Raw genomic sequence first — 19315 nt, 5'->3', positions numbered from 1 at the left:
GATGAGTAGAAAGAAGTGATCGAGTATAGTTTATCAGCGAGGACAAAAGGAACTCACTTGCTTATTCTTGAGGGAAGCAGAGCATGCCTTACAATAAACTGTTAGTGAAGGGAACTTTGATTGATTTTCCTTGTACTATACAATAGTTTTGTGAGCAGGATGGATCAATTGGACGTGTAATCATGTTTACGCCAACCTCATAGAGAGTGTGCATTGAGTTATCTCCTAAATGTAAGTCTGCTTTTTAGTTTTACTTGCAATTTGTTTGCAGCTCTAGTTACTTCCGTTATTTGGAGTTCTAGTCAGTACACTTGAAAACACAAATGCAATAGTGTAAATTTTGCTATATGCTAGTTTCTTTCTTGAGGGTGTGATATCATATAGCGATAAGGTGGAATGAAAAGGATATTTGGATTAGGATATGTAAAACCTTATTCACTTGTGGAATTTTTAAGTTATGCTGGGATTACTGGCTTGTTAATAATTAATGAGAGGTTGTCAAGCTACATGAACTATTAACAAATTAGGTTTAGTTGGCATTTTTTACCAACTTGAGTGTAGATCGTGGCAGAATATTGTGGATTTTTTTCATTTTTGCTTCACTTTGACGGGTATGTTGTGGTGTCCTTAAAGCCTATATCTGGTGTCCCTAACAAAATGCGAACATGGGATGAAGAAAATTGGAATGGCAACTTGAATGGCATAGTGCAAGAGTTGTTCAGAGAAGAGGTATGTAGTTAATGATGAAACAGCTATATCTTGTAATTAATTTTGTAAAGTTTTAGCATTTTCCATTGAGATCTTCTCATCCATGCACTTTATTTCAGTTAAATATATAAATATGACATTCAATTCAATAGAGTAATGGTATATATTCAAATATTTTTACAAATTGATTTGCATTACTTTTTTCTTGTTAGATTAATTATTCATTAAATTGACTTTTTATATGCAATCTTTTAATTATACAAAACTTTGGCATAATTTAACATGCCACAACCACAATATGATAAAGTCAAAATCAGATAAGTTATTGATAATCCACAAAACAGGGGTGGAGCCAGGGGGTGCTACAGGAAAAAAAACAAATTTTATAACTTCGCAATTATATTTATAATTAATTTTTTGGATAAGGGTTTTTTTTTTTTTTTTTTTATTATTATTATTATTTTTTAAATCTCTTAATCCTAAAAAATAATTTTGTTTCTTTTCTTAATAAAATTATAACAAGTTCAATTTATTCTGTGAATATTGTTTTCATTTCTCTTCTTTTTCAAAATATATTATACATTTTAAATAATAAATCTCATTATATTAAGTGTGTGATAATTTTTTCACATTCTATATTTGAAATTATAATTTTAAATAATAAAGTTCAAGAGGTGTCTATTATTAATAAGTTTATTGTTTTTGTAGGTGAAAGTGTGAAACAGGCAGGAGGATCCGCTTAAAGTAAATAGTAAAAATGGTATGAATCATGTTTTATCATATTATTTATTCTGTATTATTGACAACTCAAGAAATTGTGATAATTTGATTTGTTTGATTATTCATATGATTGTGTATATATTCATTACTAATACTAATTCAAAAGGAAAAATATAATAAAACTGACGGATCAATAGACGGTGGCTACTTTGGTGATTGTTCGTTGTCTTTGGCAGCTCATCTACCGACTTCAATGGTACCGCTTTGATAGTCAAAAGGTAATATATTCAAGTATGTTGGCATAATGAATAGTGAAGATGGTGTTTTTCTATGGAAGGAAGGGAGGGAAAAATTCAACCTTGTTGGATAGATTTTTTTTTTTTTTTTTTAAAAATTAAGTTAATATATAATTATAAATAAAATAAAATAATTATTCACATAAAAAAGATTAGTTTATTCCTTATATTTATTTTTAGGATATTTTAGTAATTATTATTTACATAATTAATTTTTTATTTGAAATTCCTTCCTAAAGTACATAATCACTTTTCGAAATATTTTGATAAACACTTTTAATTTGTATTATTTGAAGCAATTTGATTGTTTTTGGAGGAAGATCAGTTGAAAGTTATATATTTATCTTTTACATGTTTATTGATAACGAGTTAGTTAATGCATTCTAGAGGAAAAAGAAGAAGTCGTTAACTACTTATTTCAGAAGTAGTTAATTATTTTATAAACTATAACAATCCAAAATTAAATCTAAATAAAATCTCTTAAATGTTGATTGTTTTTGTAAGAGGAAGGCAGTAAAGAAGAAGAAGATGAAGAACTTCTGATGAAAGATATTGAGATGTCGATGCAAGAGATTGTAATAATTTGATTTGCTCTATTATTCATATGATTATTTTGTATATATATTTTTTACAAATATTAATGGCGTCTGTAAAAGCTTTTATATTTATTCTTTGTAATTTATGCATAATCATTTTTCTCATTTTATTTTTTATTGTATTTAGTCTTATTTGAGAGGTAAGGCTCATTACATACCCCTCTGTCTAGGTGTCATTCTTTTTTTTTCAATTAATAAAATTTCCCTTGTATTGTCGAGGTTTGCGTAAAAAAAAAAAAAAAATTAATAGTATAAGATATTATGCATGGTGTAATTGAAATTTACTTATTATAAATTTGGTGCATGGGACTTTTAACCTTATTGTTGCAAAAGATAATCATTCATGTGAGAACATTTTTCAATATACTCAATCCCACATGAAAAATGTATAACTTTCTAAAAGTTATTTATTTGTATAAATGAATATGTCTCAAGTGTGATAACAAACAAATGAAGAAGACATGCATTCAACTGGGGACAAGCTTGTCGTCAGTCTCAAACAATTATGAGAACTCAAATCAGAATTTCTTAGATTGAAAAAGGATAAATTTCTTTTTTCTTATCAAACACTCCATAAAGAATAGCACTGTCAATACCAAAGAACATAAGTTTAATTTCTTTAGGTTAAAACTTGAAATACGAAATAACTATACATATATATGAGTGAAACTTAAAATGACATTGAACAAAAACAATAATCAGTTCTTCATGTTCATGTTTTTCTTCACTTCCTCGGCATGCTATTTGACGGTTTCCTTGGAAGCTTCAGCGTTACCCATCAATGATTCTTTAGCTTTCTTAGTTGTATCCTTAACTGAGCCCCATGCTCCTTCCCCTGTTTGTTTTGCCTTCTCAGAAACATCCTGTGCTGTTTCACCCACCTTTCCACCCATTTCCTTTGCATTTTGATTCATCTACACACATTTTTTCACCAATTACATGCTTAGAGAATCTGGGAAAATTCATTTCAATTCAAGTTGCATTATGTTCACCACGAGAAACATGGACTATCCCGACACACGATGTGCGTTGGCATAACCGTTTCCTACGTCGAAGTCTACCTACTCTGGCAGAATATGAAGCTCTGGAAAGCTAAGTAAACTTGAGATACTTGACCTTTCCAATTCTGATTTTATTGAGGAAATCCCCATATCCTTGAGTCAATTAACTATTCTTAGGTTGTTACATTTGAATTCTTATTTGAAGCAACCATTAATACCCCGTGGTTTTCTACCCTCTCTTAAAAAGTTAAGGGAGTTGTTATGTGTTTGAATTTTAATGATGGGCGGGAAAATGTTTTTTCAAATAGTTTTTTTTTTTCTCAAAGGGGACCACGTTTATGGATAAATTTATTTATGAGTTATCTTATCTTGTATTTTAAGGGTGTGTGTAAAGAATATTAAAAAGAAATAATTTATTTATTTTAATATATATTTTGTATTTCATTTATTTTGTTTAATTTTATAATCCCCAAACAATTAACTTTTCTCGTTGAATTAAATATCAATTTGTGTTCTATTACAAAATATTTGTATTCAAATGGAGAGCCTACAATTTGGGTGAGTGGGTCTGGTAAGACTACAATGGTTATAATATAAAAATTAAATAAATAAATTAAAAATAGGGTTTGAGAGAGAACTGTTATGATAACAAAATCCTAACTATAAAATAAATGAAAATAAAATTGATTGGAAAAATTGGTAATTTTTAACAAAAAATTGTTCACATTAATTTAATTTACTTTATTGACTATATTTAAAAAAAATTATTTATTATTAGATTCATAAATATATATATATATATATTAAATAATAGCCCAAAAGTGTCAAAGCTGATATGGGCTACTATACGAAGCCATGAATGGGCCAGAATCCATTTGGGGTCTTTGGGGCATTTCTGAAAATGTAGTTTGTTAGCTTGGCCATTGGAAAACATTGAGGAGAGTTTAATGGCCCATTTCAGGTTAGAAATCTCATCTACAAGAAGATTGCTCAGAGTTTAGGCATTTTACATTGAGTAATGCCACAATTATCGAAAGGAGCGCATCGAATTTATGTACCAAATGACGTGATGTAATCCTGACCGTCGATTAATATTAATTCATAATTAATCGACGGTCAAGATTATACCACGTCATTCGGTGCATAAATTGGGTGCGCTCTTTTTGGTAGTTGTATTATTTTCCTATTACATTTGGTATTCTTGCATATCTTTTTCATAGCCTCAGTCTCAAGTGTTTCTACAGTCCTAAACTCAAGGAATTCTTGTATATCTTTCAACTTTTACCCTTGCATAATCTAGGATATCTTTTTAATTTAATTAAACAATTGTTGCTATTACACTGCTAGCATTCTCTGGGATTGGATTGACACCCTCACCAAATATCAATGAACCTAAAATTTGGAGTAAGTGTTGAAAAGTTTCTTGTTTAGGCAAATAGGAGGCAGTAATATTGGGTAACTTAGATCCTAACTTCAATGATATCACTTTGACAATGGATTGCCGCTGAAAGGCTTCACCTACAATTGCTAAATCAACATAACATAGAGGCCTTAGTTGTTGAAAACAATTTGGTACTTAACTATCATTTTCTATATATCCAATGTGTCAACAATCACATATATGACACCGACTGCTGCTTTTTATTTTATTGAAATCTCTACAGGGAAAACTCCTGCTAATAGACGCTCTAAAATTATGAGGATCACCATTGAAATTTGCAGTGCCAACACTTTTGATGGCACGCATTGGATTTTATAAAGTGACTGGACTGCATTAAGTGGTAGAAGCCCCTTTGTTTGGTGAGTGGCAACACAATTTCCGTTAATGCAGTAATTCTAAACAACATTTACTTGCAATTCATTTGATTTCTTTTGTATAGGATATTGAGTCTTTTAGCATATGTGGTTAATGCAGATGTTATGCTATGGTGTTGATATAGTACGCTATTGAATATGGTCACAAGTATAATGCAGACTTTTCGTTCTATCGAATTTTCCATGACTATTAATATATTGACGATTTGGTAGAAAATGTTCGTTCTTGTTTCATTAGGCAATTAGCCTGAATCAAAATAATCATAAGTTGGAGTGATTGACTAGCCTATGATTACATGCAAATTATGAGGATTAACTCAAGGTATCAACCTGTACCTATTAGTTTGTTTTAACTCTGAACTAGTTAATCTTATAGAGGGAAGAGGTAATCATTGCTGTTCAATAGGGTTCTTTCAAGAAATAAGTTGGTCTATATGGTCATTTTTAACTAAGATGACTTTATTTTTGCATTGCTGCAGCAAGGAGACTTGTGGCTTGACCCAATACAAGATGAGTAGAAGCAAGTGGTCGAGTATAGTATATCGGCGAGGACAAAAGGAACTCACTTGCTAATTCTTGAGGGAAGCAGAGCATGCCTTACAATAAACTGTTAGTGAAGGAAACTTTGATTGATTTTCCTCGTACTATACAATAGTTTTGTGAGCAGGATGGATCAATTGGACGTGTAATCATGTTTACGCCAACCTCATAGAGAGTGTGCATTGAGCTATGGAAGATATGCAGTATGCTCATTTTGCTTGAGTATATATATATTTATCTGAAACCATTTCTCCAACAGCATTATTAAATCTTTTATACCTTGTAGTTGTCATGGCTATAGATTAGTGTAGACAAATTCCCTTTTGAATTTTTTTCTGAGATTATATTACTTTCATTTTGTCAAAAGATTTGTGACTTTGAACAATAATTTTTCAACTAGAAAAAAATTCAATTATTTAGGATTTCATTATCATGAGGAAACAACTTGATCAAGGTTATACCAACCTAATCAGGAGGAAAGACAACAATTACGTTGAGCATTTTATAAAATAAAAGAATGAGCTAAATTAAATATCTTGATTCGTCATATCACGCACTTTAATTTTTTTTATTATTATTATTTTAATGTTTTCTTTACTTTATGCTTGAACTTTTCTTATTTCTTGTTCCATATCCATCATAATTATCCTTAATCATTTTTTTTACTTTCTTTTATGTAAGAAGACTGCAATCATTCATAGATACCCTTCTTGCTTTATGCTTTTTAAGATACCAGTAGTAATTTTTTTTATTTAAAGTGAGAAATTGTGATATTCAGATGGACAAAATTAAATTAGTTCTCGATCGGTGTCACACTTTAACTTTCTATGCTTTAGACAAGAATACTTCTGGATTTCTCTGTTATAGAATATATCTACGTTTCATTAATTTGAATATATTTCTTTTAGAAGACAACATTCTTTCTGAAGACAAGATGCTTTAACTTGTAATAAGAATGGAACCAAGCAGCCTTGAGAAGAGAGCAAAGGCAAAGGATGAAATATCATTCATTTCAAGATCAATTACAAACCTTTCTTCTTCATAGCCTTCCATTTCATTTGTGACTTCATATATAAAATTCCAACTTCTTTTTCTTCATTATTATTGATGCGGACAATTTTGACATTCTTGGTTATACAACACACGATAATTTTATAAGTCATTCTTTGATGTTAGTATAGTAAACACATGAGTTAACATAAAACGTTAATTTTTTAAACATATATCTAATTTCATCAAATGACATAAAAGGTTCCTTACTTCATTATTAACGTGAGAAGGTAAAAGACACAAGTGCATTATTTACGTCTAATTTCTAATTTCTAATGGGTCTCTTATATAGGTTTTCTGAATTTACGTCTCAAATTCACATGTTAAGGACATTAAAAAGATGATTAGTAAATGTTTTGTTATTATTCAAGAATTTAAATTAATCTTTCCGTTAGACTATTCAAATAGAGTGATTAATATGATTACTTAGTATTTAGGATTGCTTAATGTGTAACCTCTTTTGCTGTTTCATACTTTGCCAATTGACATCTTATAAGAATAAGAATTTTACAAATTGTCCTTACAATCTCACTTGGCATCTTTGCGGCCGACAATTTAAAAGAAATAAACACAATTATTTGTAAATTTTAAAGTTTTTATTTTAAATTCAATTTAAAACATAGACATTACAAAAAAGGTCAATTATGGTAAAGATTTAATGATTCTGTTTTTGTTGCCAAAAAAATGATTGAGGATGAGTTGGATAGATTACTTTTTTTCTAAATATATTTATGATGATATGGTCAATAACCTTTCTTAGAAAGTTCTTTAATGAATATTGCCAAATGTGAAAACATCAACCTGGCCAACAGTTTAGAAAAACATTTTTTTCTAAAAAAAAAGGCATGTATCAGAAAATGGCTGTGCAAAATCCACAAATTTTAAATTGGATGATTTGGTCTAGCAAAAAACACTCAAGTTGTTGTTCATATTGGTCTTATTGTCTTAAATGTTTAATTAATATATTGAAAGATTGTTTAATGACATTAGACTTCAAATTGTATAATCTACATGGAACTGTTACTAGTCTCAGATTAAGGCTCATTGTCATATAATATATCTACATTTGATTTTGAATATATTAAAGATTCATCTAACATAGAAGCATGTTATAAAAGAAAAGTAGCCTTGGAAGCTAAGGCGAAGGATAGAATCATTCATTTCCAAGGTGCATTGCATACCTTTCTTTTTCATACCATTTACTTTTCTTTGCTTTATCCTGCAACCTTTCTTTTTTCTTATTTCATATAAATATTCCTTCTTCTTTTTATGCTTTTCTTTCTTTACTTTTATCATTTCATTATTCAAATGATATATTATCAGAATAGTTTAATAAATTTGCCTAAGCATCTCTAAGTGATTGATGAGATGGAAGAGGAATGTATATAAAACTGATTTTGTATTCATGTTCAGGCTAAAAACAAAATACATATTGATTGACAACATCAAATGAACTTGAAACATTGTCGATCGATTTTTATATGATTTTATACGTAAATTTGATTGTGTAGTAAATTTGGTTTTATACCTAGCTGATTGTATTCTTTATGCTCAGTATAGATATTGAATTTTTATTTCTGAAGACATTTCTTATAGTATATATCTACATTAATTATAGATTCTAACACATTAACATGTTATAAAAGTAAAGAATGATGTTGAAACAAGGATGGAACCAAGCAGCCTTGACAGCAAAGGCAGAGGATGGAATCATTCGAAAAATTTCAAAGATGAATTACATACTTTCCTTCTTCATATAAATCACTTTTCTTTTTGTGCTTTTCTTATTCTTATCATTTCTCAAATTGCATTTGAAATCATATATTTTATCCTTCTTTCACCTTCAATCATTCGAATAGAATTCTCTCTTTCACCTTGCTTGAAATCATATATATTTACTTCTTTCACTTTTGTGCTTTTCTTTCTTCTTATCATTTCACAACACTCAATCATTCATTCTTTCTTCATCTGATTGTGTTTGTGTCCTCCTCTTTGTTGCTACGCCACAAAATTTCTCCTAAACCTTTCCTTGAAATCCTTTCTTTTATTTTTCTCTCACCTTCAAAGAGCACTCAATAGAATTCTCTCCTTATACCCCACAAAAAAAAAAAAGAAAAAAAAAAAAAAAAAAAACCAAAAACAAAAGCAATGGAAATTGGTTCTTCAATTGCTGCCGCTCGCGATCAAGTTGGTTACCTGTTTCATTACAACGACAACATTGAAATCTTGAAAAAGCAAGCTAAGAAGTTGGCAGATAGCAGATACACGGTGCAAAAGAAAATCAAATTTGCTGAAAGTAATGGAGAAATAATCTTGGTTGATGTCCAAAGTTGGATAGCTGAAGCTGATGATATTTTCGCAAAAGCTGAGAGCTTTTTGGAAGATGAAAACAAAGCAAACAAGAGGCGTCTCAAAGGGTGGTGCATTCTCGGACAACGCTATCGGTTCAGTAAGGAGGCAAAGAAGCATACTTTGGTGATTTCTGATCTACTCCAGGAAGTGGGAATGTTTGAGAGTGTGTCTTGTCCTGCTCCTCCATCTGGAATTATATCGTCATCGAAGTTATTTTCTTCAGGCACTTTTGAATCTAGAAATTCAATTAAGAAGCAAATCCTGAAGGTGTTAATTGATGATCATAATGTCAGCATAATTGGAATATGTGGGATGGGGGGCGTGGGTAAGACCACGCTAGTGAAAGAAATCAGCCAACAAGCAAAAGAAGAAAAAATATATGATGAAGTAGTGATGGTGGTTATCTCTCAAACCCCGAGTATTATGAAGATTCAAGGCGACATTGCTGGCATGTTAGGTGTAACAAAGTCCTTGCCGCCTAATTCTGAATTAGCAAGAGCACATTTCTTGTGGGACAAAATCAAGGAGAAAAAGCACATCTTGGTAATACTAGATGATGTTTGGGAAAGAATTGAATTGAATGACATTGGTATTCCTTTTGGGAATGATCATCGCGGTTGTAAAATTGCTATCACCTCTCGAAGCGAAATTGTGTGTAATCAAATGTCTTGTCAAAAGATATTTACAGTTGAAAGTTTATCGAAACAAGAATCTTGGGTGCTTTTCAGAGAAATTGCTGGCTCGAATGTCGAAACAACTGAGATAAGCCCAATTGCAAGAGATGTAGCTGCTAAATGTGATGGCTTGCCGATTGCTATTGTGATAGTAGCAAGAGCATTAAAGGACAAGAACACTAGTGTTTGGAGGGACGCTTTGCAACAACTTAAAAGGTCTACCCCATCAAACATCCCAGGAATGGAGAGAAACATTATTTCATCTCTAGAATTGAGCTTCAATTATTTGGAAAGTGTGGAGAAAAAAACACTTTTCTTATTTTGTAGCTTATTTCCAGACGATTACAGAATTCCAATTGAAGATTTGGTTAGATACGGGATCGGTTTACGGTGGTTCAAAAACGTCGATGAGAAGATAGAAGATATCAGAGATAGAATCTTTGGTATTGTAAGTACCATCACCTCTTCTTTTCTCTTAATTGATGATGGTGAAAAATTTGTTAAAATGCATGATGTTATCCGTGATTTTGCATTAATGATAGCTCCGAAACACAACCATAGATTCATGGTAAAAGCTGGCCTTGGATTACAAGAGTGGTCAAATGGAGATACATTTGAAAATCTCACATGTATCTCATTGATGGCAAATAATATTAGGGAGCTACCTAATGGGTTGGAATGTCCAAAACTGCAGGCTTTGTTACTGCAGAATAATTTTGATTTGGTTGTCCCTAGTAATTTCTTTCAAGGTATGAAAGATCTCAAAGTTTTAGATTTGAGTCAAACTAAACTCTTGCCATTGCCTGAATCACTTTCATTTGTCTCAACTATTAGAACACTAAATCTTAGAAGTTGCAAATTGGGGGACCTATCAGTGATTGGAAATCTAAGTAAACTAGAGATTCTTAGCCTTTCCACATCTTCTATGAAGGAGATCCCCGTATCCTTTAGTCAATTAAGTAATCTTAAGTTGTTAGATCTGAAAGGTTGTTCAAAGTTAACACTAATACCTTTTGGTGTTATAGCCTCTCTTACAAAGGTAGAGGAGTTGTATATTAATAGTTTTAGGCAATGGGAATCTGAAAGTGAAAATTTGAAAAGCAATGCCAAACTTGTTGAGTTACAAGCCTTGTCTCGATTGACTCATTTAGAGATTTATATTTCAAACCTTGACCTCACACCAAAATTGTTGGTATTCGAAAATAACCTGTCCAACTTTAAATTAAAAATAGGTTATTGTAAATATAGTGATTATTTTTGGGATGAGAGTAGATACTCAAGAAATATGAAGCTCTCACAAACCAACATTTCAAAAATTCATGATTGGGTTAAAGGTTTGCTCAAAAGAACTGAGTTTCTAGTTTTAGAGAAAATTGCTAATTTAGAGAGCATTAACCATAACCTAGTTGAAGAAGGGTTCAATGAATTGAAGTATCTTGATATTACATCATGTGATGAGATAAAGTATCTCCTAAGTACTTTCGAATGGACACCAAGCTTAACTTTCCACAATTTAGAGGAATTGGGTATCTATGACAATTACAACTTGGTTGAACTATGTCATGGACAACCTCCAGCCCAGTCTTTCAGTAAATTAAAAGTTTTAAGAGTGAGAAGGTGCCACATGATGTTAAATGTTGTACCAAGTCATTTGTTACAAAGCTTTCAAAATCTTCAAACTTTCACAGTAAGAGATTGTGGATCATTGGTGTATATATTTGATTGTAAAGATATTAAGATTGCAGAGGGAGAAACCAAGTTACTCTCATCGTTTGAGAATCTAAGATTGGAATCTTTGCCAGAGTTGTCACATATATGGAAGGGAGACCATCAATCCATAAGCCTTCATAACTTGAAGAAAGTAGTACTTTGGTCATGCAATAAGTTAATAAAACTATTTTCGCCATCTCTGCTCGAAACCCTTATTTGTTTGGAAGAAATACATATAAAGTTTTGCAATGATTTAGAAGAGATCTTTGAGAAGAAAGAAGTTTTATATGAGGAGTTAGGCCACACCATAACCTCCCCAAGTTTGGGAAACCTGGCTTCTATTTACATATTTGTTTGTCGTGAATTAAAAAACCTCTTCACCCCTTCCATTGTCAAATGCCTAGTGAAGCTCAAATATCTTCAAGTAAGCTTTTGCCCAAAAATACAGGAAATAGTCACAAATGAGGAAGGGGAAAAAGAAGCATCAATAGAGAAGATAGGGTTTCCTAGTTTGTACCTCTTGGAACTTCGAGGTCTAAACAATCTCACTTGTTTTAGCTCTGGATCATATACTATTGAATTCCCAGCATTGGAGAGGCTAGAGATAACGGATGTCGAAAAATGAAAACCTTTGGTTATGGAGAGCAAGTGACACCCAAGCTTAAGATTGCTTTTAAAAGAGGATGAAGAACGCTGGAATGACAACTTGAATACCACATGCAGAGTTGTTCAAAGAAGAGGTATGTACTTAATGATCAAATATTTATACAAATTCATTTGCTTACTTTTTTCCTTGTTAGATTAATTATTCATTCCATTTATTTAGCATTTATTAAATCGTCTTTTTTATATGCAATCTTTATTTATGCAAAACTTTGGCATAATTTAACATGCCACAACCACAATATAATAGTCAAATCAGATAAGTTGTTAATAATCCACAAAAACAAGGTGGAGCCAGGGGTGCTACAGCAAAAAATAAATTGTATAATTTTACAGTTATAATTATAATAATTTTTCAGATAAGTTGTTTCATTATTATTATTTTTTGAATCTCTTATCCTAAAAAATAATTTTGTTTCTTTTCTTAATAAAATTATAATAAGTTCAATTTATTATGTGAATGTTGTTGTCATTTCCTTCTTTTTTCAAAATAAATTATACATTTTAAATATAAATCTTATTATATTTAGTGTGTGATAATTTTTCACATTCTATTTTTGAAATTATACATTTTAAATAAAAAAATTCAAGGGGTGTCTATTATTAATAAGCTTATTTTTTTTTTTTGTAGGCGAAACGGGCAGGAGGATCAGCTTAAGTAAGAGTGAATGGATGAATTATGTCTATTATATTATTTATTTAGTATTATCAACAATATAAGAAATTGTGATAATTTGATTTGTTTAATTGTTCATATGATTATGTATATATTCATTACTAACACTGACTTTGGTGATTGTTCGTTGTCTTTAGCAACTCATCCACTGACTTCAATGGTACCATTGTCTCTATGATAGTCAAAAGGTAATGTATTCAATGATGCTGGCATAACCAAGTTTCAATCTTGTTGGATAATGTTTATTATTTTTTTATTTTTAAAAATTAAGCTAATATTTAATTATCAATTAAATTAAATAATTATTCACATAACAAATTAGTTTATACCTTATACTGATTTTTAGAGTATTTTAGTAGTTTACATAATTAATTTTTTATTCGAAAATCCTTTCTAAAGTACATAATCACCTTTCAAAATATTTTGATAAGCACTTTTAATTTGTTAAATGCTGATTGTTTATTTTCAAAATTGAGTCTAAATAAAATCTTTTAAATACTTATTGTTTTTGTAGGAAGAAGAAGAAGAAGAAGATGAAGAAGAAGAAGACGAAGAAGAAGAAGTTCTGGTGAAAGATATTGAGATGTCGACACAAGAGATTTTAATAATTTGATTTGCTCTATCGTTTGTGTGTGTATATATATTTTACAAACATTAATAGTGTGTAAAAGCTTTTATGTTTATTATTTGTAATTCATGCATAATCATTTTTCTCTTTTTATTTTTTATTGTATTTAGTCTTATTTGAGAGGTAAGGCTCATTGCGTCCCCCTCTGTCTAGGTGTCATCTTTTTTTTTTTCAATTAATAAAATCTCCCTTGTACCGTCGAGGTTTGTTTAAAAAAAATTAATAGTATAAGATTTTATTTATGATGTAGTTGAAATTTGTTTATTATATATTGGGTGCATGAGACTTTTAATCTTATTTCAGTTATAAATCAATGGGTTAAAGATTTGTTCAAAAGAAATTAGTATCAAATTTTTGATAAAATTACTAATTTAAGGAGTATTAGCTATAACGTGGTTGGAGAAATAGACATTTTAAAAAATTGATAAATTAATAAAATATTTTTAAATAATAAATCATTTAAATTAAAGTGCAATATATAATATAAAAATTAAACAAAATTTTGAATTGAAAGGTTATTCAACAAGGAGGGTGAATTGAATCATATTGTTGAATTATATATATGTTTATTAATGCTCTATAGAGGAAGAAGAAGAAGAAGAAGAAGGGTCCCAATACAGTCTCAAAAATCTCTGCAGCATGTGTAAAAGTACTTATCACATCAGCTTTTACAAAGAGTTTGTGAATTGTGATTGCTTTTGATACCTTGCATAGTAAGTAATTATGATAATACAATATTATATTGTATTTTATGATCTCAATTTGAAAACCCAAAACTTGCTGGTGTAGGAGAAAATGAAGCCGCTGAAAAGAATCTAGAAATTATAGAAACTGATGCTCAGAACTGGATGTCAGAGATCGATAAAATCACTGCAGAAGCTGAAAATTCTTTGGAGGATGAAGTCAAAGCAAACAAGAGGTGTCTCAGTGAATCCCCGACAACGTAACTAACTCAATAAACAGGTAAAGAATAAAATTTACGTTGTGTTGATTATATGTTAAAATTGTGTAGTTTTTGTGTTTTTATAATTTCTAGGTTTGTCTAAGGCATTTCATAGAACATGTTTGACGAAATGCTTTTGAGGAATGGTTTCCTCATGCAACATGTTCGATGAAATGCTTGTGAGAAATGGTTTCTTACATGTGGTGTGTTTGTTGACAAATAGTTCAAAGAAGCATAAAACAAGTACTACGTGGACCTGATTGGTTTGCTCGCAAACAAATGACAGTTACAACCTGGCATGAAGTGATTTCCAACTACTTGAATTTACTCATATGTACTTAACTGGATTGATAAGCCTAATTAGTTTATCTCTCTGGTGTGCACTGCCTGAGCAAGACCCCATTTAATTAGTTTCTGTTTGTGTAGCCAGATGCATCCTTATTCTCATAAGGGTTGTAGTATAGGTATTACCTTGACCATTTACTTATCCTTAAAATTATTGCTCTAATTCTTACATTTGCTTAACTTTTTGTCATTCATGCAAATACTTATTTGTTTATTGGTTACATTTACATAATGCAATCTTGTGTTTTGTGTTTTTATACATTCTAGATTTGTTAAAGGCATTTTATGCAACATGGTTGATGAAATGCTTGTGAGGAATGGTTTCTTACCCGTGGTGAGTTTGTTGTCAAATGGTTCAAAGAAGCATAATTGAAGCCACTACTTGGTACTGATTGGTTTGCTTGCTTGCTTGCAAACAAATGAGAATTACGGTCTGACGTGAGGTAATTTCCAACTACTTGCATTTGCTTATACGTATTTAATTGGATTGAGAAGCCAAATTAATTTATCTTTCTGGTGTTGCAGTGCCTGAGCAGACCCCATTTAATTAGTTTTAGAACCCAGGCTGAACTTACTATACAAGCTTCCATGACTGCAACAGATGGTTAGTATCATATAACTGTTTTTGCTTTAAAATTAGCTGAACCAAAAAATAAATAAATAAACTCAAAAAATTTTAATTTATATCCTCTGTTTGTGTAGCCAGTGCATGCTCATGCGCATAAGGGTTTTAATGTAGGTTTTACCTTGGCTGTTTGCTTATCTTAAAACTGACAATCGATGTAGGTTACCGTGTGGGCAATAGTCATTCCAGCTGTTTTTATTTTTACTGGACAAGTACTGTTTGTGAAACACCAACTCAGTAAACAAAAGAGCTCTAATCTAACATGATGAGACTTTGTCTTCATCAGTAAATCAATAGAAGCTGCCTGTGTAGCACTGAGGCTTGCACTTTGCCGCCGCCTTGAGCAGCTCGGGTAGCCGAAGCAATCTACTCCTGTGGCCTTCATGATCTACTGGCTTGGCTGCTGATCATAGTTGATTTTAATTTTTTTTTTTTTTAAATTGTCATAAGTGATTGCAACTGCAGCAAATTCGAAATTATAAGAGAACATTGAATCTGCATAAGTAGATTGCACTGGTGGATTCCTTAATTGCCTTTTACAGGCATGAGCTGTTGGTATTCTTGCTAAGATGCCTATGTGGAAATCTTCTCTTGAATACTGTTGCGAACCTACTCTATTGTACCAGTTCAATCACCCACAGCATCAAATATTCAACCATTAAGTATAAACAATCTAAACATTCAGAACTTCAAGTATATATTTCCTGGTAAAGTCAGATTTACATTCCTGTATGGACACTTCTCAACACCAGAATTCAATTAACAAACAACAAGGAAAATAAATGGAACTGCTACGTTGGACTTCGAGGGCCAGCTACCTCCCCTTTACTCTATTCTCTCTTGATGCCCTTTTCAACATCTGCTGCTCCCTTTTATTCACTTCCTTCCCTAACAGAATTCCATTCTCAGCCACTTATCTGTTGCCACCTGTTTATTCTACCTTTTTGCTTCTCTTCACACTTTAGCTGCTCCCTTTATCACAATTGATTCCCTAGTGCTTCTTCCTACGCCTCTTATTATAAACCCTCATTTCACGTGTTGTATCAAATACCGACAGGGTACTAGTCATGGAATTGGGTCTTACCTCAACACTCATAAAGGTAAGTCATGAATTCTAAGTTCTAACTACTTGTATTTACTTATATGTACTTAACTGTATTGAGAAGCGTAATTAGTATCATAGTATTTTTGCTTTAGCTACAGTTGTAGAAGAATTTTTTCTCTAAATTTTAATTTTTATTTGTCAAGAGCTCATGCTTATAATGGTATAGTATATATTTTGCCCTGGCCATTTACTTATCTTTAGAACTATTTCCGTGATGCTTACATTTCTTGAACTTATTGTCATTCATGCAAATACACATAATGCAGTCTTATGTTTGCCCTGAACAAATTTCTTCCCAATAAGTTGTCTCACTCTTTCCAAAATTAATGGTATTTCTAGAATCATTGAGGTTTTATATTTAATTAATTTCCTTTTGGATAATGGCTATGTGTTATCTTAGGTATGTTGTTAACATATACTTTTTGGATCACTTTAATCTGTTGGATACTTTAATCTGTGACTGGGGTTGTGTTATCCTAGAATCATTGGGATTTTATATTTGTTATTAATTTGAATTTTCTTCTCAGAGCCCTGTTACTATGAGGATGTGAAATTTGTTGTAAGATTGAAGAAAGTGATCTTGGGACAAGGATTAATTACTTGACATTTGAGCACAAAACAGGGCTAAGTCATTCAAACTAATTAACTACTCTTCCTTGTTTTCATCCATGGAAATTGTTTATGTAGTTGTTGGAAGCACCTTTTAGACTATTTGTTTGGTGCAACAGGCTGTCAGTTTGGTTACTTGCTTCACTACGAGGACACATTGGAACCTTAGAGAAGCAAATTAAGAAACTTGCTGGTATAGGAGATGGTTAGAAGCCCAAAGTAAAGCTGCTGAAAGGAATCTAGATATTATAGAAATCGATGTTCTGTATGTTGGAGGTTGATAAAATCACTACAGAAGATGAAAAATGTTTGGAGGATGAAGTCAAAAGCAAACAAAAGGTGTCTCAATGAGCGGTGCATTAATCTCAAACGATGTAACTGACTCAGTAAACAGGTAAAGAAGACAGTTTATGTTGTGTTGATTACATGTTAAAATTTTGTAGCTTTTGTGTTTTAATACATTCTGGGTTTGTTGCAAGGCAATTCATGCATCATGTTTGATACCTTGGCTATTTACTTATCCTTAAAATTATTGCCCTAGTTCTTACATTTGTTGAAGTTGTTGCCATTCATGCATATACTTATTTGTTTCTCGCTTACATTTACTTGATGCAATCTTATGTTTGCCTTGAATGAGTTCCTGCCCATTTAGTTCTTTTAGTCTTTCCAAATATGAAGGTTGTGGCATCGCAAGAATTATTGAAATTTTACATTTAATTAACTTTAATTTGCTTCTTTGGAATCACTTTTGGCCTTAGGTGGTTTGTTATGGGTTGTTAAGGCAGCTTTTGATGTTGGCATTTGGACGACAAGGAAGGAGAGTCACAGTAAGCCAAATATCCTCAGAGGACTGGTTGACTAGAACTGGTTTTCCTAAAGTGACTCTTGGGAGCTGCTGTTGGTGGTGTTGGACTCCAGTACCTCTAAAAGGAGAAATGGCTTCATTTTCCCTGGCTTCCCTTGGGTTCCCCTTGTCAGCTCTCAGCAGTTTTCCCTTCTGCTCTCCCTTTCTTCGCCTTTGGACCTCCTCCAGAAGCGGACTAGGAAATTTTTTGAATTCTCTTATGGCTCCCATTTAGCTGCTCTCGACATCATGGATCAGTTCAAGCTTTTGCCTTTTAGTGGGACTTTTACTTATGGTTTCTCGTGGACCAAGCTGTTTGGGCTGGATGATCTGCTGGTAGTTTAGTCAGGTGGGTCACGGCCACCTCGGCCTTGGGGGCCATAATCATCACTTTGCTCTGTTGGATGGGCCGTTGAAGCAGCCTGAGTCCTTTGCTGGTAGTCTTCTCTGTGTTGTTGGAAGGGTGATGGTTGTTGGCTCCATGGCTTCTTCTGGTTATTGGCATTTGGCAGCATGTGTGTGGTTTCTCCTTGGATTTGTGTTTATTGTGAGGGTTCATGTGTTTCGGCTTGAGCTTCTCTGCTGCTGAGCAGGCTGGCTGCTTTCTTATGGAAGCCATGACCCATGACTTTTGTATGGGCCTCTTTGCTGGCTGGGCAGGACTGCGTTGTTGGGCTGGTGTTTTATTTTTGTACTTTGATCTCTTGAGCCTTGTTTTTTTTGCTAAGGCTGGGTTTGGTTGTTCGGGCTTCTTTGTACAGAATTGTAGATCCTTGTCTCTTCTCGGCCTTCTTTTTTGGTTATAATCTTGGGCCTGTCCAATGTGTGTAGCTTGGAGGGGAGTCCCCTCCTTTATGCCGTTTCATTTTTTATTCATTTATATAATTATCAGGTTATATTGGAGAATATGCTTATGGTTAAAAAGGTGGAGACAAAATTCAAATTTGGTTAAAAAGGTTACTTGAAATTTGAGCATATAACATGGCGAAGTTAATCATATTGGTTCCTCCTGATCTTTCTATGCAAAACATATGCTCTACATTTAATTTATCTCCAATATTTATGCTTCGATCATCTTTGTACTTTTGGAATTTTCTTAATCTACAAATAATTTGTGCTATCATCCATGATTTCTAAGTATTTGATTGTGAAAGATAGGAATTTGTGAACTGAACTTCTTTGATTTCTACATACATGCAAAGAAAACATAGAAAAATTTTAATGATGTATCGTGTGAAAACTTGGAAGATCCTTATTGGTGTGTGAAAAATTTTGAGAAAAGAATTATACTCATAAACTATGTTGTGTACGTAACATTATTAATGAATGAAAAGGTTTTGGGATTTTTGTTTAAACATCAGAATACATGTTTCTTGACAACCATAGTTTGTTAGTGCTCTTAAGGGGAAGGAGGA

At 31.9% G+C, this 19315-nt stretch overlaps 1 protein-coding gene and 3 long non-coding RNA genes across 4 annotated transcripts; all 4 read left to right on the top strand.

The window, feature by feature from the left end:
• The first annotated feature begins 165 nt into the window (after nucleotides 1-165).
• LOC116121283 lies at nucleotides 166-1766 on the top strand. Its single transcript, XR_004126708.1, has 3 exons — nucleotides 166-231; nucleotides 562-729; nucleotides 1417-1766. It is a non-coding gene; the product is annotated as an uncharacterized LOC116121283 (long non-coding RNA).
• Nucleotides 1767-8874: 7108 nt separating this feature from the next.
• LOC116121299 (probable disease resistance protein At4g27220) lies at nucleotides 8875-12087 on the top strand. The gene has a single exon (XM_031407252.1). The coding sequence runs from the start codon at nucleotides 8875-8877 to the stop codon at nucleotides 12085-12087; it is 3213 nt and encodes a 1070-aa protein (XP_031263112.1).
• Nucleotides 12088-13977: 1890 nt separating this feature from the next.
• On the top strand, nucleotides 13978-15323 carry LOC116121279. The gene is made up of 4 exons (XR_004126703.1): nucleotides 13978-14142; nucleotides 14219-14392; nucleotides 14985-15160; nucleotides 15243-15323. It is a non-coding gene; the product is annotated as an uncharacterized LOC116121279 (long non-coding RNA).
• A 237-nt stretch (nucleotides 15324-15560) lies between these two features.
• On the top strand, nucleotides 15561-18825 carry LOC116121277. The gene is made up of 3 exons (XR_004126700.1): nucleotides 15561-16442; nucleotides 16975-17450; nucleotides 17815-18825. It is a non-coding gene; the product is annotated as an uncharacterized LOC116121277 (long non-coding RNA).
• The last annotated feature ends 490 nt before the right edge of the window (nucleotides 18826-19315 follow it).

This window comes from Pistacia vera, unplaced genomic scaffold (genome assembly GCF_008641045.1).
Source record: "Pistacia vera cultivar Batoury unplaced genomic scaffold, PisVer_v2 Contig971, whole genome shotgun sequence".
Lineage (NCBI taxonomy): Eukaryota > Viridiplantae > Streptophyta > Magnoliopsida > Sapindales > Anacardiaceae > Pistacia > Pistacia vera.
This window is presented reverse-complemented; position numbering and strand designations above follow the sequence as displayed.